This window comes from Oncorhynchus tshawytscha, linkage group LG30 (assembly GCF_018296145.1).
Source record: "Oncorhynchus tshawytscha isolate Ot180627B linkage group LG30, Otsh_v2.0, whole genome shotgun sequence".
NCBI lineage: Eukaryota > Metazoa > Chordata > Actinopteri > Salmoniformes > Salmonidae > Oncorhynchus > Oncorhynchus tshawytscha.
The window spans coordinates 47,769,525-47,792,817 of record NC_056458.1 but is presented as its reverse complement, the minus strand read 5'-3'; the positions used below and the strand labels follow the sequence as shown (position 1 = coordinate 47,792,817).

Sequence of the window (23,293 nt, the reverse complement as noted above, 5' to 3'; positions counted from 1 at the left end):
CAAGTCTAGGACAAAAAGGCTTCTCAACAGTTTTTACCCCCAAGCCATAAGACTCCTGAACAGGTAACCAAATGGTTACCCAGACTATTTGCATTATGTCCCGTCCCCCCAACCCCTCTTTTATGCTACTGCTACTCTCTGTTCATCATATATGCATAGTCACTTTAACTATACATTCATGTACATATGTACATACTACCTCAATTGGCCCGACCAACCAGTGCTCCTGCACATTGGCTAACCGGGCAATATGCATTGTGTCCCACCACCCACCACCCCCTCTTTACGCTACTGCTACTCTCTGTTCATCATATATGCATAGTTACTTTAACCATATCTACATGTACATACTACCTCAATCAGCCCGACTAACAGGTGTCTGTATGTAGCCTCGCTGCTTTTATAGTCTGTCTTTTTACTGTTGTTTTATTTCTTTACTTACCTATTGTTCACCTAACACCTTTTTGCACAGTTGGTTAGAGCCTGTAAGTAAGCATTTCACTGTAAGGTCTACTACACCTGTTGTATTCAGCATTTCACTGTAAGGTCTACTACACCTGTTGTATTCAGCATTTCACTGTAAGGTCTACTACACCTGTTGTATTCAGCATGTCACTGTAAGGTCTACTACACCTGTTGTATTCATCATTTCACTGTAAGGTCTACTACACCTGTTGTATTCAGCATTTCACTGTAAGGTCTACTACACCTGTTGTATTCAGCATTTCACTGTAAGGTCTACTACACCTGTTGTATTCAGCATTTCACTGTAAGGTCTACTACACCTGTTGTATTCAGCATTTCACTGTAAGGTCTACTACACCTGTTGTATTCAGCATTTCACTGTAAGGTCTACTACACCTGTTGTATTCAGCATTTCACTGTAAGGTCTACTACACCTGTTGTATTCAGCATTTCACTGTAAGGTCTACTACACCTGTTGTATTCAGCATTTCACTGTAAGGTCTACTTGTATTCAGCATTTCACTGTACACCTGTTGTATTCAGCATTTCACTGTAAGGTCTTCTACACCTGTTGTATTCAGCATTTCACTGTAAGGTCTACTACACCTGTTGTATTCAGCATTTCACTGTAAGGTCTACTACACCTGTTGTATTCAGCATTTCACTGTAAGGTCTACTACACCTGTTGTATTCAGCATTTCACTGTAAGGTCTACTACACCTGTTGTATTCAGCATTTCACTGTAAGGTCTACTACACCTGTTGTATTCAGCATTTCACTGTAAGGTCTACTACACCTGTTGTATTCGGCGCACGTGACAAATTAACTTTGATTTGATCTTCCACGAACCCCTCTGATTGGCTACTCTTTAGAGAAGCAAGGAACAAGTGCACTCAGTCCCTCCCTGAACACTGTGCTGACCACCCTAACAACATCCAGCATGCCTTCAACAGGAACCTGCCCCCAATACTCTTTCCTTGAACGGCTCAGGGCTAGAGTATGTCTACACCTATAAATATCTTGGTATATGGCTGGGCTGCTCTCATTCCATTACCACATCAGCCACCTTGGGTCTAAAGTTACATACAGGAATGGAATGAGCTTCCTTCACCCACTCTGCCAAGCTCACCATCCTGGACGATGGTCATGTAGTTTACAGGCCTAACCTCAATAGACGAGACGTAATTTACCACACTGCCATCCACTTTGTTACCAGTGCCTACTTTCAATGCTCATCACTGTGACCTTTACACCCTGGTCAACTGGCCCTCGTTACCGACACAACGCCAGATTTACTGGTGTTCCCCCTCTACCTCAGCTTCCTCCTCTACCTCAGCTCCCTCCTCTACCTCAGCTTCCCTCCTCTACCTCAGCTTCCCACTCTACCTCAGCTTCCCTCCTCTACCTCAGCTCCCTCCTCTACCTCAGCTCCCGCCTCATCATCTCCTCTACTTCAGCTCCCTCCTCTACCTCAGCTTCCTCCTCCTCATCTCCTCTACCAATAGCAACCTGGGCTCTGGTAGATGTATCACAAGGGTCATTCAAAAGTCATTTATTTGTGTGTGTGTGTGTGTGTGTGTGTGTGCGTGCGTGTGTACTGGCCTTTATTCCGTAGTGAATCGGTGTTGCTAGGGAAATGAGGATGTTTACTCTACTGTCAAGTAGAGCAGACTGCTGCTATGGTTACAACATCTCTCTGCACTGTTGCTAATACTGTCCCCCCCCCATGTGCTGTCTCTCTCTACTATCTGTCCCTCTCTATACCTCTCTCCACACCTCCCTCCCTCTCTCTACACCTCCCTCCCTATCTCTACCTCCCTTCCTCTCTCTCTCTCCCTCCCTCTCTCTATACCTCCCTCTCACTCCCTTTATACCTCCATCTCTCTCTCACTCCCTTTATACCTCCCTCTCTCCCTCTCACTCCCTTTATACCTCCCTCTCTCTTTACCTCCCCCTCTCTCTATACCTCCCTCTGTCTCCCTCTCTCTCTCTATTCCTCCCTCTCTTTCTCTATATGTCTCTCTCTCTATATATACCTCCCTCTCTCTGTATACCTCCCTCTCTCCCCCTCTCTCTATATACCTCCCTCTCTCTCTCTCTCTTTACCTCCCTCTGTCTATACCTCCCTCTCTCTATTCCTCCCTCTCTTTCTCTATACGTCTCTCTCTCTATACCTCCCTCTCTCCCCCTCTCTCTATATACCTCCCTCTCTCTCTCTCTCTCTTTACCTCCCTCTGTCTATACCTCCCTCTCTCTATATTCCTCCCTCTCTTTCTCTATACGTCTCTCTGTCTATACCTCCCTCTCTCTGTCTGTCTATACCTCCCTCTCTCTGTCTGTCTATACCTCCCTCTCTCTGTCTGTCTATACCTCCCTCTCTCTGTCTGTCTATACCTCCCTCTCTCTGTCTGTCTATACCTCCCTCTCTCTGTCTGTCTATACCTCCCTCTCTCTCTATTCCTCCCTCTCTTTCTCTATACGTTTCTCTCTATATATATACCTCCCTCTCTCTATTCGGTCTGTTTCTGATAGGAAATACAAAGAGAGTGTTCAGCAGAAAGAAAGAGTGGGAGATGTAATGATGAGAGATGGAGAGAGGGGACAAACAACCAGAGGGGGCTGGTGGGTGGAGCTATAGGAGAATAAGGCTAATTTGTGATTGTAAATGGAATGGTATCAAACACTTCAAACATATAGAAACCCCACGTTTGACTCCGTTCCATTACAATGAGCCCGTCTTCTTATAGCTCCTCCCACCAGCCTTCTCTGCTAGCAATTTGGTTGGACACATTCTAAAATATTCATATTTAAGTTCCTGTAGTTGTGTGACTGTCTGTCGTCCAGAGATCGTAAGAGGATGCTGGAAGCTGCAGTGTGTTTGAGCATTGCCAGCCAGGACTTTGAGACTCACTTAATCATATCCAATCGATACTGACACCTGCTGGTCAATGTCTGTAACTGCATATTAAAGATGAACAGGAGCAGTAAGCTAAATATGCCATTCTGCGCACTCACTCGCTCACTCTAGCATTGCCAACAAAGCCATTACAGCCGTGTGTGTGTTTTGTTTGTTATATGCCCATATTTACTCCCTGTCTTTTCCTATGTCATTCTTAACACACCGCATGACTCATTGGATGACTCACAGGCCCCATGAGAGAGGGAGAGATGAGGAGAGAGAGGGAGAGATGAGGATGACTGAGGAGAGAGAGGGAGAGATAGGCCCCAGGAGAGAGAGAGATGAGAGAGAGAGAGAGACAGAGAGAGAGAGAGAGAGAGAGAGAGAGAGAGATGAGGAGAGAGAGAGAGAGAGAGAGAGAGATGAGGAGAGAGAGAGACAGAGAGAGATGAGGAGAGGAGAGAGAGAGAGATGAGGAGAGAGAGAGAGAGAGAGAGAGAGAGAGAGAGAGACAGAGAGAGAGAGAGATGAGAGAGAGAGAGACAGAGAGAGATGAGGAGAGAGAGAGAGAGAGAGAGAGAGAGAGAGAGAGAGAGAGAGAGATCTCAAGAGAAGACAGGCTATGTGCTCACTGCCCACAAAATGAGGTGGAAACTGAGCTGCACTTCCTAACCTCCTGCCCAATGTATGACCATATTAGAGAGACATATTTCCCTCAGATTACACAGATCCACAAAGAATTCGAAAACAAATCCAATTTTGATGAACTCCCATATCTACTGGGTGAAATCCCACAGTGTGCCATCACAGCAGCAAGATTTGTGAACAAACACAATTGTAAATACAACCCATATTTATGCTTATTTATTTTCCCTTGTGTACTTTAACCATTTGTACATTGTTACAACACTGTATATATATATATATAATATGACATTTGTAATGTCTTCATTGTTTTGAAACTGTGTAATGTTTACTGTACATTTTTATTGTTTATTTAACTTTTGTATATTATCTACCTCACTTGCTTTGGCAATGTTAACACATGTTTCCCATGCCAATAAAGCCCCTTGGATTCAATTGAGAGAGAGAGAGAGAGAAAGAGAGAGAGAGATGAGGAGAGAGGGAGAGATGAGGAGAGAGAGAGAAAGAGAGAAAGAGAGACAGACAGACGGACGGACGGACGGACGGACGGACAGACAGACAGACAGAAACAGAGAGTGAGAGAGACAGATAGAGAGAGACAGAGACACAGAGAGAGAAACAGGGAGAGAAACAGAGAGAGAGAACAAAAGAGGGGTGAGTAACAGAGGAGTAACAAGGGAATGGGGAAGTTAAAGAGATGGCCTCTCGAATAGCGCAGTGGTCTAAAGTGAGGTGACACTACTTCCTGGTTCGAATCCAGGCTCTGTCGCAGCCAGCCGCGACCGGGAGACCCATGGGGCGGCGCACAATTGACCCAGCGCGTCCGGGTTAGGGGAGGGTTTGTCCGGCAGGGATGTTCTTGTCCCATTGCGCACTAGCGACTCCTGCGGCGGGTCGCCAGGTATATGGTGTTTCCTCCAACACATTGGTGCGGCTGGCTTCCGGGTTAAGCGAGCATTGTGTCAAGAAGCAGTGTGGCTTGGCTGGGTTGTGTCTCGGAGGACGTCTGTCCCGTGTCCGTATGGGAGTTACAGCGATGGGACAAGACTAACTACCAATTGGATATCACAAAATTGAGGAGAAAAGGGGTACAAAAACGTAAGAGGTGGAGAGAAAGCAAGGAAGAGATGAGAAGAGAACAATGAAAGATATGGAAGGAACATAAAACTGAAGATCGACCGTGTGTGGGAGAGATAAAATGCATGTTGTAAAAAGAGCCTCTTGGTATAGAGAATGAGAAAATATGATGTATAATTTGGACTAAAACAGAGCTTATTTTTACATATTAAAAAAAAAACATTTACTCGCATTTCAGCATCTCTGTAGACGAAGTCAACCTCACTTCATTTACCACCCAACCATTTTATCTTAGGCAAGAAGCCGACAAGATTCACACTGGACTTCACCAAAGCCATCAATCAGCATCAGGTTCTATCTATCGGGTAATGGTTAGCACTCTGGTCTCTACATTTTCTCCATAAGCATTTTGGAATCTGAGAATAAATAGAGATGAATATATTGATAAAAGTCATTTTGTCCGAGAGAGATATACATGGTTATCAAAACGACAGAGTAAACCTACATGAAACACAGCCCTCATTTGTAGCGTTTCTAAAATCCCATATGGGTGAAATTAATGGTGGGAAAAACGATTGGAACCATTTCCCTGTTTGACCGCAAGGTTTTATGGGTATTATCACACCTCCACTGTGGGGCTCTATATGGCCCACTGGTTCCTTTGAAGCCTCTCATTGGCAAATACACTATAAATGTATGGACTCTATTTCAGCCCCACCTGTATCTGACAGGTGTATAAAAATCAAACACACAGCAATGCAATCTCCATAGACAAACATTGACAGTAGAATGGCCTCACTGAAGAGCTCAGTGACTTTCAATGTGGCACCAGTGTAACAGTATAACTTTAGACTGTCCCCTCGCCCATACCCGGGCTCGAACCAGGGACCCTCTGCACACATCAACACCTGACACCCACGAAGCATCATTACCCATCGCTCCACAAAAGCCGCGGCCCTTGCAGAGCAAAGGGGAACTACTACTTCAAGGTCTCAGAGCAAGTGACGTCACCGATTGAAACGCTGCTAGAGCAGCCCCGGTGCTGTTATTGTGAAGTGGAAATGTCTAGGAGCAACAACGGTTTAGCCACAAAGTGGTAGGCCACATAAGCTCACAGAACAGGACCGCCGAGTGCTGAAGCGCATACAAATCGTCTGTCTTCTATACAAACTGCCTCTGGAAGCAACGTCAGCACAATAAATATTCGTTGGGAGCTTCATGAAATGGGTTTCCGTTGGCCGAGCAGCCGCACACAAGCCTACGATTATAAATGCAAAGGTAAAGACATTATTAGCAGCATTACTTTATTGGCAGTATTTAAATTATCAGCTGCCTAATTCATTCTGAAGATGTTGGTTATACTGACAAGATACATGTCTCTTCGCCCCTAACAATGGGAGTCATTGTCCACAAAGCGGCATGGTGGGCTGTCTAGATCCCACCCCTCCATTCTTTGCGTGGTGGATACATATTATTATTGTATTATTGTAATCTATTTTTTAAAATAAATATTCGATGAGGGTTGTTGACGTTGACATCGACATTTTCTCGAGAAGACTCCGAGGCGGCAGGGTAGCCTAGTGGTTAGAGTGTTGGACTAGTAACCAGAAGGTTTCAAATTCAACCCCCCCGAGCTGACAAGGTACAAATCTGTCGTTCTGCCCCTGAACAGGCAGTTAACCCACTGTTCCTAGGCCGTCATGGAAAATAAGAATTTGACTTGCCTAGTTAAAAAAAAAAAAGTGTTTTTTCCTCAAAGCTGCCGGGATGTACTGCTTATATCAGTACACTCGTAAGAACTTAAGCATTACGAAACTTCTATTCGATCAAATAAACCTTACGAAGCAAAACAACCGGTACATTTTTTGGGGGGGGGGATTGACCAAATTCGACAGTCATTGACCATTATAAAAACTCCTTGCTTGGTGCGCGAAGCAACGCCCGCTGCTGGAGGGTGTTGGACCTCCCGCTTCCTCTCCGGTGCGTTCGTAAATGCGCTGAATAATTCATGAGTTTACGAATCACCCTCTGTTATTGCTTCGTCTGACGGGCTGTTTGGCCACTGCTAACTATAGTCGACTAAATAGCCTATTGATCTCACAAGAAGTAGAACTAAAGTAAACGGTTTTTAAATTATTATTTAAAAAAATATATAATCTTAACATTTTCCAAAATCGTTTAAAAAGGATTGCAAGTCAGATCACTTTGGGCAATGGCCTGATTTGTTTAGTAGGCTAGTACAAATGGTAGTTTATTTTTTTGTAGGCCAACCTATGCCTTGTTTCGGCATCTTAACTAAAACATTTTGAATTAATATTTATCCAAATTCATTTCGTAAAAAAACAACAACAACAACAACAACAACAACAACAACAAAACGCAATGTGACAGTTCCAGCTTGACTACCGACACTGTAGGCGACAGAATATTACACAGGTGTGTTTTTTGGTTTCTCAACGCGCTACTCTTGTGTGCGTGTGTGTATAATGTGTGTGTGTGTGTGTATAATGTGTGTGTGTGTGTGTATAATGTGTGTGTGTATAATGTGTGTGTGTATAATGTGTGTGTGTGTGTGTGTATAATGTGTGTGTGTGTGTGTGTGTGTATAATGTGTGTGTGTGTGTGTGTGTATAATGTGTGTGTGTGTATAATGTGTGTGTGTGTATAATGTGTGTGTGTGTGTGTGTGTGTATAATGTGTGTGTGTGTATAATGTGTGTGTGTATAATGTGTGTGTATAATGTGTGTGTGTGTGTGTGTGTGTGTATAATGTGTGTGTGTATGTGTGTGTGTGTGTGTGTGTGTATAATGTGTGTGTGTGTGTGTGTGTGTGTGTGTGTGTGTGTGTGTGTGTGTAATGTGTGTGTGTGTGTGTAATGTGTGTGTGTGTGTGTGTAATGTGTGTGTGTGTGTGTGTGTGTGTGTGTGTGTGTGTGTGTGTAATGTGTGTGTGTGTGTGTGTAATGTGTGTGTGTGTGTGTGTGTGTGTGTGTGTGTGTGTGTGTGTGTGTGTGTGTGTGTGTATAATGTGTGTGTGTATAATGTGTGTGTGTATAATGTGTGTGTGTGTATAATGTGTGTGTGTGTACACAGAAACCAAGATGGCGGACGAACTAGACCGAGTTCGGATTTCAGCTGCGGAGCTGCGAGCTGAAGCGTCGACTTTGACCAACCATCACGACGATTGTCACAGAGGTGAGAGCGATCACCCGACTGGTATCGTTATAAACCACGAAAGAGAACAACAACAACAAACGAGGGTGTGAACAAAACGTATAAACGGAAACGAAGTAGTTAGCTTGCTAGCTAACGTTAGCTATCTGATGTAACGGCAGCTAGAAGCATCATGTGGTATTTTATTTTCAAAACACCCTTCTACCTCCTCTTCATCCTCCTCTTCCTCCACCCAGGGGACTCACTCACCCCCCTGGACTCTCACAACCGACTGTCGGTCGGTTCATGTCCCCGTCAGCCCGTAGACCGAGGTTCCCCGCCGGCTGCAGTGGTTTGGGCTCTGTGGTCGGTTAGTGTTATAGCAGCAGAGACGAGCTTCTGGTTTTACCCTCAAATACAACAACACTATGTGGCTGTTCTCTTTACAGGCCACAGTTAACGTTGTTGTTATGGAAGAAGGCTGGCGAAAGTGTACAGTTGAACTAGTTGGTTAGCGCACACAAGTTGGGAATAATGTTTTGTTTAGCGTTATTTTATATATATATATATATTTTTTTAAACTAAGTATATCATTATGGCAACCACACTAACTAGCTACACACACACACACACACACACACACATATATATATACACACACATCTTTCCTAAATGATCATTGATGAGGCCACTCCGGTTGTCATGGAGAATATTTTTTATTCTAAGGCCATCACTAAGGTACCTGTTTTAAAAAAATAATAAAAATCTGACAATCATGATCTTCAGTCTCAGAGTCTGGGCCATGATGAGCTGAACAGGTGTGTTTGAGTAGGGCTGGAACTAAACCCTGCTCACCTAACCCAGTAGCTTTTCCAGGACCTTAAATTGGAGACTCCCCTGTTGGACTGACTGATCTTACTCACGTATGCTGGGCAATACACTACACCACTTATAAAATCGTAATAACTTGGACACACTCACACTTCCGGATTTTCCTCGTCCCAAATCTTTCATTTTGTCCAGTCTCAACCCCAGGACGTGCTCACGTCACACGATGATTCCCTAGTTGATCCTGCCTTGCGTTTCTCAGTTGTTCTAGGAAAGAAATGTTGACGCAAACAGTGAGCTGCTTTTTATGTGCAGAAATACCAAAAGAGACAGAGGCCCAGAATATGGACTTAATATACAAAATAATAATGATATAATTATCTTTTTGATTTCTATCATGGTAGGATGGCTATGTAATATTGGTGGAGTTTGTTTTGCATGGCCCGGTGATCCAGGTGTGTGGAGATTTGACTTAAGGACCAATGGAATGGTCTCCCATCACCTCGGTCCTCACAGTGTTGTTGTTGTTGTTGTTGTTGCTTTCCTCTTCACTGTTGTTGTTTTGGTCTCACATGCTGAGTGCTCATTAGCTATTGGCAACAGTCCTTGCCCAATCGTGCTCATACGACAACATGCACGACCAACATTGCAGACACGTCAGAAAATGATCAGGACATCTGGACAGGGGTCTGGATAACGAAACAGCCGTCGGTGCGCCCTTGACCCTCTCAAACTACGCCAGTCTCGACGTATTGATCCAAGTTCATAGGATTTTGCCCAGATCGTGAACATTTAGAGTTTGACTGGTATTAGCTGTTATTCAGGCCCTGGGGCAGCTGTGTCATTGTTTGTTGTCTTTGTTGAAGTACAGAGTACAGGTGCACTACGTTATCAGGCAGACTGTTCTTCCTGCTATCGCTTTCTCTCTTACCTCCTGCTCTCACCTTCTGGCACTTTCTCCTGCTGTGTGTTAGTCAGAGGAGACTGAGAAAGAACTAAATTTACTCGACTGAGCAAGAGGGAGTGGAAATGAGGATAGAGGGAGTGGAAATGAGGATAGAGGGAGTGGAAATGAGGATAGAGGGAGTGGAAATGAGGATAGCGGGAGTGGAAATGAGGACAGAGGGAGTGGAAATGAGGACAGAGGGAGTGGAAATGAGGGCAGAGGGAGTGGAAATGAGGATAGAGGGAGTGGAAATGAGGACAGAGGGAGTGGAAATGAGGACAGAGGGAGTGGAAATGAGGACAGAGGGAGTGGAAATGAGGACAGAGGGGGAGTGGAAAGGACAGAGGGAGGGAAATGAGGACAGAGGGAGTGGAAATGAGGACAGAGGGAGTGGAAATGAGGATAGAGGGAGTGGAAATGAGGATAGAGGGAGTGGAAATGAGGATAGAGGGAGTGGAAATGAGGATAGAGGGAGTGGAAATGAGGATAGCGGGAGTGGAAATGAGGATAGAGGGAGTGGAAACGAGAGGGCGAAAGAGAGAAGGAGAAGGGGCTCTGACCTTCAGAACGGATTGTGTGTCTCTGTTGAAAAGTCAGTCATCACAACTAATATCTCCCATTCTCCTCTCCCATCTCTATTTCTTTCCCAACACTTTCTCTCCCTTTCGTACCCCTCTCTCTGTCACAGAGGAGCGAGGAGAGGAGGGACGTGGCCAACGACAGCAGCGTCACCACGGCAACGACCCGTCAAAACGCCCTGACCTGCAGCGCTACACGCCCGGGGCTGGCCACGGCAACCGTCGCCATGACAGCGAGGACGGCGGCGTAGTCATCTCCCCTGGAGACCCGTTAGCCACGACCTCTGACCCTGAGGTGGAACTGGTGATGTCACTGCCACAGGAGGAGGAAGAAGGACACAACATGGCTGCCACTGAGACAGTTTCAACTGAACCTGGATGTATAGATGGAGGGATGGGGAAAGGAGGAGGAGAGAAATGTGGAGGAGGTTTTACTTCAAACCGGGGTGGATGCTCTCGAGCGCCTGCACAACAGAGGACTCGAAGAGTTGACCACCACACCACCAGAGCAGACAACAACAACAACAGTAGTAGCAGTAGTGCAAAGGGACCGTCAGGCTCAGCTAACCGACCACAGAACTCCAGACAGAGGGATGAGGTGAGAGGGAAGAACCAGAGGGGTAGAGAGCCAGCAGGGCGTTCCCCTGGCTCTCCCAAGGCCACCAGGAAGACCCGTAAACCTGACCGAGAGATCTACCAGCCTGGGGGTCGGAGGAGCACCACCACCACCCAGGGGGAAGAGGGAAGAGAGACAGATAAACCTGCTCCTGGTCCCCCTGATCCTGTCAGAGAGGAAAGCCAAGCCAGGAGGGAACCAGTCATATGGAGAGAGAAAGAGGAAGAAGGCAGAGGGGGTGAAGAGACAGGCAGAAGGCAGGGGAGGAGAGAAACAGGGAAAGCAGCCGTCTCAGACCATGGAGTAGAGAACCTGACTGGAAAGATACAGACACTCTGTGTGACTGCCCCACCTGGGAGAGAAGAGGAGGGGAAGAGAGGAGAGGGCGAGGAAGGAGTAGGCAGGAGGAGGAAGGCAAGCGGTGAGGGCAGGAGGAGCAGAGCTGGAGGTGGAGGCAAGGGACGAGTAGGAGGAGGAAATGAAGGATGCGAGAAGACTGAGGAGGAGAAGAAGAAGAGAGAGAGGGGAAACCGCAGGAACAGAGGAGGTGGGGAGAAAGGGGAGAATCAGGACTCCAGGAGAAGAGGAGGAGAGGGTGAGCGAGGGATGACCGAGAGAGACAGGAGAGTGTCGGAAGAAGATGGAGAGAGGGAAGCGAACCGTCCTGCAGATGCACAGCCAGCAAAGGGAAGAGAAAAACAGAGGGATAGAGATACTGAGAGAGACAACCAGAGAGGGAACAACAGACCCCAACCTCTACCCTCAGATATAAACAGAGAGAAGAATGGAGAGATGCAGAGAAACAGAGATAGGAGTGAGAGATGCAGGACTAACACTAACAACCACCACCACTCGTCATCTTCCTCTAAACACAACTCCAAGTCAAACATCAGAAGACCCAGGAATCGCACCTACAGCACCAGTTCTGCCAGCAGTGGCACCAGCCTGGACGGACTGGGACAAGGGGATGATCGTAGGGAGGACAGGGCCCGACGAGACCGACTGGGGCACAGGGAGAGAGATGGAGGAGAGGGAGGAGGAGGTCAGCTACCGAACAGGAGGAGAAACACTAGAGACTCCTCAACAGACTCACTGGAGGAGAGGAGGAGAGATGGGGGAGAGGAGTACTTGAGCCCCCTGTGGAGGAGAGGGGAGGAGGAGAGCAGAGGGGGAAGAGGACACAGAGGAGGAGGGAGAGGAGGGCTCCTGAAAGTGTCTCAGAGCGACAGACAGTCAGGTACCTCCCATGCCACCTCAGGCCCCAGCGATGACCCCCAGGGGCGCCTCAGGCAGGGCACTCTGCCTCGTGGTAAGGAGAGGGGCATTCTCATCCTCCCCGCCCACACTGACCTCTCCAATTTGCCGACGGAGCCCGGGCCAAGGCTCCTTTTTGGTGGGATTCGAGGAGGAAAAGAGGCGGGACTAGGGAGAGGAGGAAGGGGCGGAGGAACAAGGCGGCTCTGGGATCCCAACAACCCCGACCAGAAACCCGCTCTCCGGCTCTCCCAGCATGCCTCTCTCCAGCAGCAGCAGCCCATGTACCTTCAGACGGGCGGCGGTTACGGAGCGCTGCACTTCCTGGATACGGACGACGAGGCTGCAGGGAGTCCCCCGGTCCGCCAGGGGGAGCACTTCTACCCCCAGCAGGAGGCCGCAGCCATGGCCCAGGCCTTCTACAAGTACCAGAACTCTGACAACCCTTACCCTTACAATGCCAACCCTAATGCACGTTACCCGTACCCCTACCACACTATGCCTACCACCCCCTACCAGATGCCCTCTTCCAATGGCATTTACCCAGCCCAGTTTTACGGGGAGTATAGGGGCCAGGGGTACCAGACTGGGGCTGGAGCAGGTCTGACACCAGAGGAGGTGGAGCAGCAGGCCAGGGGAGAGCTGGGGAGACAGCTGAGGGCTGCAGACAGCCAGGAGTTACAACTCAGCAACCTCCTATCTAGAGACAGACTCAGTGCTGACGGACTGGACCGCATGGCTCAACTCAGGTAAAATGTTGGGGAGAGGGACAGGGTAGGATATGAAGGGAAGAGAGGGACAGGGTAGGATGGAGGGACAGGGTAGGATAAGGGGAGAGGGATAGGGTTGGATGGAGGGACAGGGTAGGATGGAGGGAAGAGGGACAGGGTTGGATGGAGGGACAGGGTAGGATGGAGGGAAGAGGGACAGGGTAGGATGGTGGGAGAAGGACAGGGTGGGGGAGGGTGGGAGAGGAGGACAGGGTGGGAGGGAGGAGACGGACAGGGTGGGAGGGAGGGAGAGGGACAGGGTAGGATGGAGGGAAGCAGGAGAGGGACAGGGTAGGAGAGAGGTAGGGACAGGGTAGGAGGGAGGGAGGAGATGTCAGGGTAGGATGGATTGAGGGTGGGAGCTCCAACTTGGTAATATGCTGGGGGCTGCAACTTGTCTGAAAACTGACTAAGCTCCTTTCTGTCTTGTCTCCTTTTCACCCCCCTCCCCCAGAGCTGACCTGTTGACCCTGTATGAGCGGGTGATCCTAACAGACATAGAGTTCAGTGACAGTCAGAACCTGGACCAGGCTCTATGGAAGAACGTGTTCTACCAGGTTATAGAGCACTTCAGACAGCTCCTCAAAGACCCCAGCGGAGACTCAACCCTGCGCATCACCCCCATGCTCCTCACTCTGCTGGACGAGGTAGACGCACTGAACACACGCCACGTAGCTAAGCACCAGCTATAGAATTTGGCCTTCAAGGCTATTAACCAAAATAGCCCATTTTAAATAGATTAGAAAAATGGGAAAAAACACTAGAAATGGTTATTTAAAAAAAAATCAAAGTGGATGTAATTGTCCTTAAATAATTAGCCTGCATGTGAACGTTTAGGTGATAGGCTTGGGCCTTATACCGGGGTATTTGGAGAAGAAAAGCCAACGTGATGGTTTTTCAATTCCGTCAATACCGTTGAAACCATTTCTTTGACGTTTTTAAATAAATATCTATATTTGAAGCTACTTAAATACCTGCTGTCAACTTGTGCAATACGTTAGGAGATAAGAAGCTGATTTTTTATTCATGTCACATGTTTCATTATGAAGCTTCCTGGTTGACCCCAGTCACATGATGTTTGTTTACATACAACGACCGGAGCCTTGTGAGTCTCTCTGTTGTCCAGTATGTTCCGCGTGATCTAGTTACAGCAGGGAATTCGCAATTCAATGTTTGCCAGCTACATATCTTATAGCTAGAATTGTCTAGAATGTGCTAAATGCGCTGCAGTTGTGCTAATTTAGTAGCTAGTTAGCTACCTAGCTAAGGGGTGAGCTCCTTCCAAAATCAATCATTTGCATGATAACAGCAGAGAATCCCCTCCAGGATCAAAAGCCTTGCTGTCTAATATTTGTTTTGTTTTGTGCAGCTAACTGGTACTAGCATTTTGTTTTGTGCAGCTAACTGGGACTAGCAGCTAACTGGTACTAGCATTTTGTTTTGTGCAGCTAACTGGGACTAGCAGCTAACTGGGACTAGCATTTTGTTTTGTGCAGCTAACTGGGACTAGCAGCTAACTGGGACTAGCATTTTGTTTTGTGCAGCTAACTTGGACTAGTAGCTAACTGGGACTAGCATTTTGTTTTGTGCAGGGGGGGCGGCAGGTAGCCTAGTGGTTAGAGTGTAGAGGAGGCAGGTAGTCTAGGTAGTCTAGTGGTTAGAGTGCCTAGGGTGTAGGTAGGTAGACTAGTGGTTAGAGTGTAGGGGGCGGTAGTCTAGGGTAGTCTAGTGGTTAGAGTGTAGGGGCGGCAGGGTAGCCTAGTGGTTAGAGTGTAGGGGCGGCAGGTAGACTAGTGGTTAGAGTGTAGGGGCGGCAGGCAGCCTAGTGGTTAGAGTGTAGGGGAGGCAGGTAGTAGGGGGTGGGTAGACTAGTGGTTAGAGTGTAGGGGAGGCAGGTAGTCTAGTGGTTAGACTAGGCAGCCTAGTGGTTAGAGTGTGTGGTTAGAGGTAGGGGCGGCAGGTAGCCTAGTGGTTAGAGGTGTCTAGGGTTAGAGTGTAGGGGCAGGGTAGCCTAGTGGTTAGAGTAGGGGCCAGGTAGCCTAGTGGTTAGAGTGTAGGGGCGGTAGGTAGTCTAGTGGTTAGAGTGTAGGGGAGGTAGGTAGACTAGTGGTTAGAGTGTAGGGGAGGTAGGTAGACTAGTGGTTAGAGTGTAGGGGGTAGGTGGTTAGGTAGACTAGTGGTTAGAGTGTAGGGCGGCAGGTAGCCTAGTGGTTAGAGTGTGGGGGGCAGGTAGCCTAGTGGTTAGAGTGTAGGGGAGGGGGCAGGTAGCCTAGTGGTTAGAGTGTAGGGGGCAGGTAGTCTAGTGGTTAGAGTGTAGGGGCGGTAGGTAGTCTAGTGGTTAGAGTGTAGGGGAGGTAGGTAGACTAGTGGTTAGAGTGTAGGGGAGGTAGGTAGACTAGTGGTTAGAGTGTAGGGGAGGTAGGTAGACTAGTGGTTAGAGTGTAGGGGAGGTAGGTAGTCTAGTGGTTAGAGTGTAGGGGAGGTAGGTAGACTAGTGGTTAGAGTGTAGGGGAGGTAGGTAGACTAGTGGTTAGAGTGTAGGGAGGTAGGTAGACTAGTGGTTAGAGTGTAGGGGAGGTAGGTAGACTAGTGGTTAGAGTGTAGGGGAGGTAGGTAGACTAGTGGTTAGAGTGTAGAGGTGGCAGGTAGCCTAGTGGTTAGAGTGTGGGGGGGGGCAGGTAGCCTAGTGGTTAGAGTGTAGGGGAGGGCGGCAGGTAGCCTAGTGGTTAGAGTGTAGGGGAGGGGGCAGGTAGCCTAGTGGTTAGAGTGTAGGGGGCAGGTAGTCTAGTGGTTAGAGTATATGGGCGGTAGGTAGTCTAGTGGTTAGAGTATAGGGGCGGTAGGTAGTCTAGTGGTTAGAGTGTAGGGGAGGTAGGTAGACTAGTGGTTAGAGTGTAGGGGCGGTAGGTAGTCTAGTGGTTAGAGTGTAGGGGGTAGGTAGACTAGTGGTTAGAGTGTAGGGGAGGTAGGTAGACTAGTGGTTAGAGTGTAGGGGAGGTAGGTAGACTAGTGGTTAGAGTGTAGGGGAGGTAGGTAGACTAGTGGTTAGAGTGTAGGGGCGGCAGGTAGCCTAGTGGTTAGAGTGTAGGGACGGCAGGTAGCCTAGTGGTTAGAGTGTAGGGGGGTTAGGTAGCTTAGTGGTTAGAGTGTAGGGGCGAAAAGTAGCTTAGTGGTTAGAGCGTTGGACTAGTAACCGAAGGGTTGCAAGGTAATCTTTCGTTCTGCCCCTGAACAGGCAGTTAACCCACCGTTCCTCGGTAGGCTGTCATTGTAAATAAGAATGTGTTCTTAACTGACTCGCCTAGTTAAATAAAAATAAGGTAAATTAAAGAAGGCTCGATTCGGTCGACGTCCTCTAAGCACGGTTCGTTCAGAGAAAGCCCAGTGTCTGTTGTGCACTGCAATCTGAGTGGAGGCATTCAGCATTTTGAAACTATACTAAACAGAAATATAAACGCTACATGCAACCATTTCAAAGATTTTACTGAGTTACAGTTCATAGAAAGAAATCAATCAATTTAAATAAATTCATTAGGCCCCTAATCTATGGATTTCACATGACTGGGTGCTGGTGGGCACCGAGAGGGCATAGACCTTTATTACAGACAGAAACATAGGCCCTAATCTATGGATTTCACATGACTGGGCACTGGTGGGCACCGAGAGGGCATAGACCTTTATTACAGACATAAACATAGGCCCTAATCTATGGATTTCACATGACTGGGCAGAGGTGTTTTTATATTTTGGTTGAATATGTTTTAGCCATAAATGTAATTGTTTAAAACCTGGGCGTTTTGTCATTTTATGAATCACGTCTTACCTTGTTTCAAAGTAGCCAACAAATCTGACCATAGAAAGGTTGACGGAATTATTTTGTAAACACTTCCTCATATTGCCATTAAAACCAGCGTTTATCTCATGTTCTAACAACTTTCTTTCGTTAGCCATTAGCCATTAGCCAAAAGCACAATAGTCATATTAGCAACCCGTGCTAGTTGTTACATGAATAGTCATATTAGCAACCTGTGCTAGTTGTTGCATCACTAGTCATATTAGCAACCCATGCTAGTTTTTACATGAATAGTCATATTAGCAACCCATGCTAGTTTTTACATGAATAGTCATATTAGCAACCCATGCTAGTTGTTACATCAATAGTCATATTAGCAACCCGTGCTAGTTGTTACATCAATAGTCATATTAGCAACCTGTGCTAGTTGTTACATCAATAGTCATATTAGCAACCTGTGCTAGTTGTTGCATCAATAGTCATATTAGCAACCCATGCTAGTTTTTACATGAATAGTCATATTAGCAACCCATGCTAGTTGTTACATCAATAGTCATATTAGCAACCCGTGCTAGTTGTTACATCAATAGTCATATTAGCAACCCGTGCTAGTTGTTACATCAATAGTCATATTAGCAACCCGTGCTAGTTGTTACATCAATAGTCATATTAGCAACCCGTGCTAGTTGTTACATCACTAGTCATATTAGCAACCTGTGCTAGTTGTTACATCAATAGTCATATTAGCAACCCGTGCTAGTTGTTACATCAATAGTCATATTAGCACCCCGTGCTAGTTGTTACATCAATAGTCATATTAGCAACTCGTGCTAGTTGTTACATCAGTAGTCATATTAGCAACCCATGCTAGTTGTTACATCAATAGTCATATTAGCATCCCGTGCTAGTTGTTACATCAATAGTCATATTAGCAACCTGTGCTAGTTGTTACATCAATAGTCATATTAGCAACCCGTGCTAGTTGTTACATCAATAGTCATATTAGCAACCCGTGCTAGTTGTTACATCAATAGTCATATTAGCATCCCGTGCTAGTTGTTACATCAATAGTCATATTAGCAACCTGTGCTAGTTGTTACATCAATAGTCATATTAGCATCCCGTGCTAGTTGTTGCATCACTAGTCATATTAGCAACCCGTGCTAGTTGTTGCATCACTAGTCATATTAGCAACCCGTGCTAGTTGTTACATCAGTAGTCATATTAGCAACCCATGCTAGTTGTTACATCACTAGTCATATTAGCAACCTGTGCTAGTTGTTACATCAGTAGTCATATTAGCAACCTGTGCTAGTTGTTGCATCACTAGTCATATTAGCAACCCATGCTAGTTTTTACATCAATAGTCATATTAGCAACCTGTGCTAGTTGTTGCATCCCTAGTCATATTAGCAACCCATGCTAGTTTTTACATTAATAGTCATATTAGCAACCTGTGCTAGTTGTTACATCAATAGTCATATTAGCAACCCGTGCTAGTTGTTACGTCAATAGTCATATTAGCAACCTGTGCTAGTTGTTACATCAGTAGTCATATTAGCATCCCGTGCTAGTTGTTACATCAATAGTCATATTAGCAACCCGTGCTAGTTGTTACATCAATAGTCATATTAGCATCCCGTGCTAGTTGTTACATCAGTAGTCATATTAGCATCCCGTGCTAGTTGTTACATCAATAGTCATATTAGCAACCCGTGCTAGTTGTTACATCAGTAGTCATATTAGCAACCCGTGCTAGTTGTTACATCAGTAGTCATATTAGCAACCCGTGCTAGTTGTTACATCACTAGTCATATTAGCAACCTGTGCTAGTTGTTACATCAATAGTCATATTAGCATCCCGTGCTAGTTGTTACATCAATAGTCATATTAGCAACCTGTGCTAGTTGTTGCATCACTAGTCATATTAGCAACCCATGCTAGTTTTTACATCAATAGTCATATTAGCAACCTGTGCTAGTTGTTGCATCCCTAGTCATATTAGCAACCCATGCTAGTTTTTACATTAATAGTCATATTAGCAACCTGTGCTAGTTGTTACATCAATAGTCATATTAGCAACCCGTGCTAGTTGTTACATCAATAGTCATATTAGCAACCTGTGCTTTGTTACATCAGTAGTCATATTAGCATCCCGTGCTAGTTGTTACATCAATAGTCATATTAGCAACCCGTGCTAGTTGTTACATCAATAGTCATATTAGCATCCCGTGCTAGTTGTTACATCACTAGTCATATTAGCAACCTGTGCTAGTTGTTACATCAATAGTCATATTAGCAACCCGTGCTAGTTGTTACATCAGTAGTCATATTAGCAACCCGTGCTAGTTGTTACATCAGTAGTCATATTAGCAACCCGTGCTAGTTGTTACATCACTAGTCATATTAGCAACCTGTGCTAGTTGTTACATCAATAGTCATATTAGCATCCCGTGCTAGTTGTTACATCAATAGTCATATTAGCAACCCGTGCTAGTTGTTACATCAGTAGTCATATTAGCAACCCGTGCTAGTTGTTACATCAATAGTCATATTAGCATCCCGTGCTAGTTGTTACATCACTAGTCATATTAGCAACCTGTGCTAGTTGTTACATCAATAGTCATATTAGCATCCCGTGCTAGTTGTTACATCAATAGTCATATTAGCAACCCGTGCTAGTTGTTACATCAGTAGTCATATTAGCAACCCGTGCTAGTTGTTACATCAATAGTCATATTAGCATCCCGTGCTAGTTGTTACATCAATAGATCTCCACTCTTTCAAAACTGATATTTTCAGTTAGCTTTTGAGAACAGTGTTTTCCTGCTAATTGCATTTTGGAACATGTGCGCGTATAGCCTAAGGCCGTGTGTGTGTTTCCTAAATAATAGTTGAGCAACATTTTAAGCTAAACGTTCTGATCGGTTGCATCAGCCTCATTGCTTTAAACAATGAATGATGTTTAATGGTCCTGGTGCCACAACTGTCCCAGAGTCTGTTTAAAAATATTTATTTATCACACAGAACAACAAGCTGACCGATAGACTAGGTAAACGTTTCTATTATGGGGGATAGTAGATTGACATAGGTTGGTGATTCTTGCTGTTTGTAACTTTTCTTGTTGGATGAGGAAAAGTAAATGTGGATAGTTATTCAAACCTATTCAGTGCGCGCCTCGTAATTCAGAATTTTTTTTTGTTAGGGGGGAGAGCTGGCTGGCTGGCTTACTGCCATACAAGAGCGTGGCCTGGTACTCACACACACACACCGCGTACACTGAACACGCACCGCGTATACACACACACACCGCGTACACTGAACACGCACCGCGTATACACACACACACCGCGTATACACACTGAACTGAACACACACCGCGTATACACACACACACCGCGTACACTGAACACACACCGCACACACGCACCGCGCACACTGAACACACACCGCGTATACACACACACACCGCGTACACTGAACACACACCGCGTATACACACACACACACTGAACACGCACCGCGTATACACACACACACCGCGTATACACACACACACACCGCGTACACACACACACCGCGTATACACACACACACACCGCGTATACACACACACACCGCGTACACTGAACACACACCGCGTATACACACACACACCGCGTACACTGAACACACACCGCGTACACACACGCACCGCGTACACTGAACACACACCGCGTACACACACACACCGCGTATACTGAACACACACCGCGTATACACACACGCACCGCGTACACTGAACACGCACCGCGTATACACACACACACCGCGTACACACACACACACACCGCGTACACACACACACCGCGTATACACACACACACACCGCGTACACACACACACACCGCGTACACTGAACACACACCGCGTATACACACACACACCATGTTCAACTTCATGCACCTATTTTGAAACAGCCTTAGTGTTTCCTCATGGGGCTAATCATTTTGGTGCACTGTGTTTGTTTCCCAGGGGACGGTGTCCTTTGATGCACTGTGTTTGTTTCCCAGGGGACGGTGTTCTTTGATGCACTGTGTTTGTTTCCCAGGGGACGGTGTTCTTTGATGCACTGTGTTTGTTTCCCAGGGGACGGTGTTCTTTGATGCACTGTGTTTGTTTCCCAGGGGACGGTATTCTTTGATGCACTGTGTTTGTTTCCCAGGGGACGGTATTCTTTGATGCACTGTGTTTGTTTCCCAGGGGACGGTGTCCTTTGATGCACTGTGTTTGTTTCCCAGGGGACGGTGTCCTTTGATGCACTGTGTTTGTTTCCCAGGGGACGGTATTCTTTGATGCACTGTGTTTGTTTCCCAGGGGACGGTATTCTTTGATGCACTGTGTTTGTTTCCCAGGGGACGGTGTTCTTTGATGCACTGTGTTTGTTTCCCAGGGGACGGTGTTCTTTGATGCACTGTGTTTGTTTCCCAGGGGACGGTGTCCTTTGATGCACTGTGTTTGTTTCCCAGGGGACGGTGTCCTTTGATGCACTGTGTTTGTTTCCCAGGGACGGTGTCCTTTGATGCACTGTGTTTGTTTCCCAGGGGACGGTATTCTTTGATGCACTGTGTTTGTTTCCCAGGGGACGGTATTCTTTGATGCACTGTGTTTGTTTCCCAGGGGACGGTATTCTTTGATGCACTGTGTTTGTTTCCCAGGGGACGGTATTCTTTGATGCACTGTGTTTGTTTCCCAGGGGACGGTATTCTTTGATGCACTGTGTTTGTTTCCCAGGGGACGGTGTTCTTTGATGCACTGTGTTTGGTTTCCCAGGGGACGGTATTCTTTGATGCACTGTGTTTGTTTCCCAGGGGACGGTGTTCTTTGATGCACTGTGTTTGTTTCCCAGGGACGGTATTCTTTGATGCACTGTGTTGGTTTCCCAGGGGACGGTATTCTTTGATGCACTGTGTTTGTTTCCCAGGGACGGTGTTCTTTGATGCACTGTGTTTGTTTCCCAGGGGACGGTGTTCTTTGATGCACTGTGTTTGTTTCCCAGGGGACGGTGTTCTTTGATGCACTGTGTTTGTTTCCCAGGGGACGGTATTCTTTGATGCACTGTGTTGGTTTCCCAGGGGACGGTATTCTTTGATGCACTGTGTTTGTTTCCCAGGGGACTGTATTCTTTGATGCACTGTGTTTGTTTCCCAGGGGACTGTATTCTTTGATGCACTATGTTTGTTTCCCAGGGAACGGTATTCTTTGATGCACTGTGTTTGTTTCCCAGGGGACTGTATTCTTTGATGCACTGTGTTTGTTTCCCAGGGGACGGTATTCTTTGATGCACTGTGTTTGTTTCCCAGGGGACGGTATTCTTTGATGCACTGTGTTTGTTTCCCAGGGAACGGTATTCTTTGATGCACTGTGTTTGTTTCCCAGGGGACGGTGTTCTTTGATGCACTGCTGCAGAAGCTTCAGACGGTGTTTCAATTTAAACTGGAGGATTACATGGACGGCATGGCCATCAGACCACGTCCACTACGCAAGACGGTAACAACACAACGTGTCTGTGTGTCTGTCTGTCTGTCTGTGTCTGTCTGTCTGTCTGTCTGTCTGTCTGTCTGTCTGTCTGTCTGTCTGTCTGTCTGTCTGTCTGTGATGTGTTTTCAGAACGACACGACTACTGTGTGTGTGTGTGTACACGTGATGTGTATTCAGACTGCGTCTGTGTATAGGGCCCTATAAAAATAGTTTAGTATTTTCCCAAATTTCTGTTTCGTTCACAATCACACTTAAAAGATAAATAAATAGAACATCCTATTTCGTTGTTTTTAAGTCCACAGCAATGCTTAAACCACATCAGGAGACCACTTTTGAGTTCTGGGAAAAATCTAATCCATTTTTTATTTCTGGGTGTAGTTATCCTTTAATTTGAGTATTTAACAGTGTTTTTGTAGCACATGTGATGGTAGAGTTTGGAAAATAATCACAATATCATTCTGGCAGGTAAACATAGGCTACATTATAGTGAACAACATTTAATGTATGTTTTTTGGGAAAAGCCTTCGTCTACTTAGCATCATCGCTAAACGGCTACACGAAGTACCACACAGGGGCATTCTCGTTGCCTCTTCAGAGAGTTGCAGGAAATACGAAATCACTGATGCATTCTGTTCGTTGTCTTATGATAAACTCGGGGAAATCACTGATGCATTCTGTTCGTTGTCTTATGATAAACTCGGGAAAATCACTGATGCATTCTGTTCGTTGTCTTATGATAAACTCGGTATA

At 46.2% G+C, this 23,293-nt stretch overlaps 1 protein-coding gene across 2 annotated transcripts in view; it reads left to right on the top strand.

Annotated features, from left to right (window-relative positions):
• Positions 1-7,378: 7,378 nt before the first annotated feature.
• Positions 7,379-23,293, top strand: part of smg6 (SMG6 nonsense mediated mRNA decay factor) — a 42,997-nt gene continuing 27,082 nt past the window's right edge. For both annotated transcript variants that reach the window (XR_006080350.1, XM_042309088.1), the window contains exons 1-5: positions 7,379-7,522; positions 8,179-8,280; positions 10,701-13,209; positions 13,685-13,877; positions 22,442-22,552. Coding sequence is in view for 1 of the 2 variants with exons in the window: in XM_042309088.1 (XP_042165022.1) it covers positions 8,187-8,280; positions 10,701-13,209; positions 13,685-13,877; positions 22,442-22,552 (2,907 nt within the window). In the remaining variant the exon portion in view is untranslated. The remainder of the gene's footprint in view (positions 7,523-8,178; positions 8,281-10,700; positions 13,210-13,684; positions 13,878-22,441; positions 22,553-23,293) is intronic.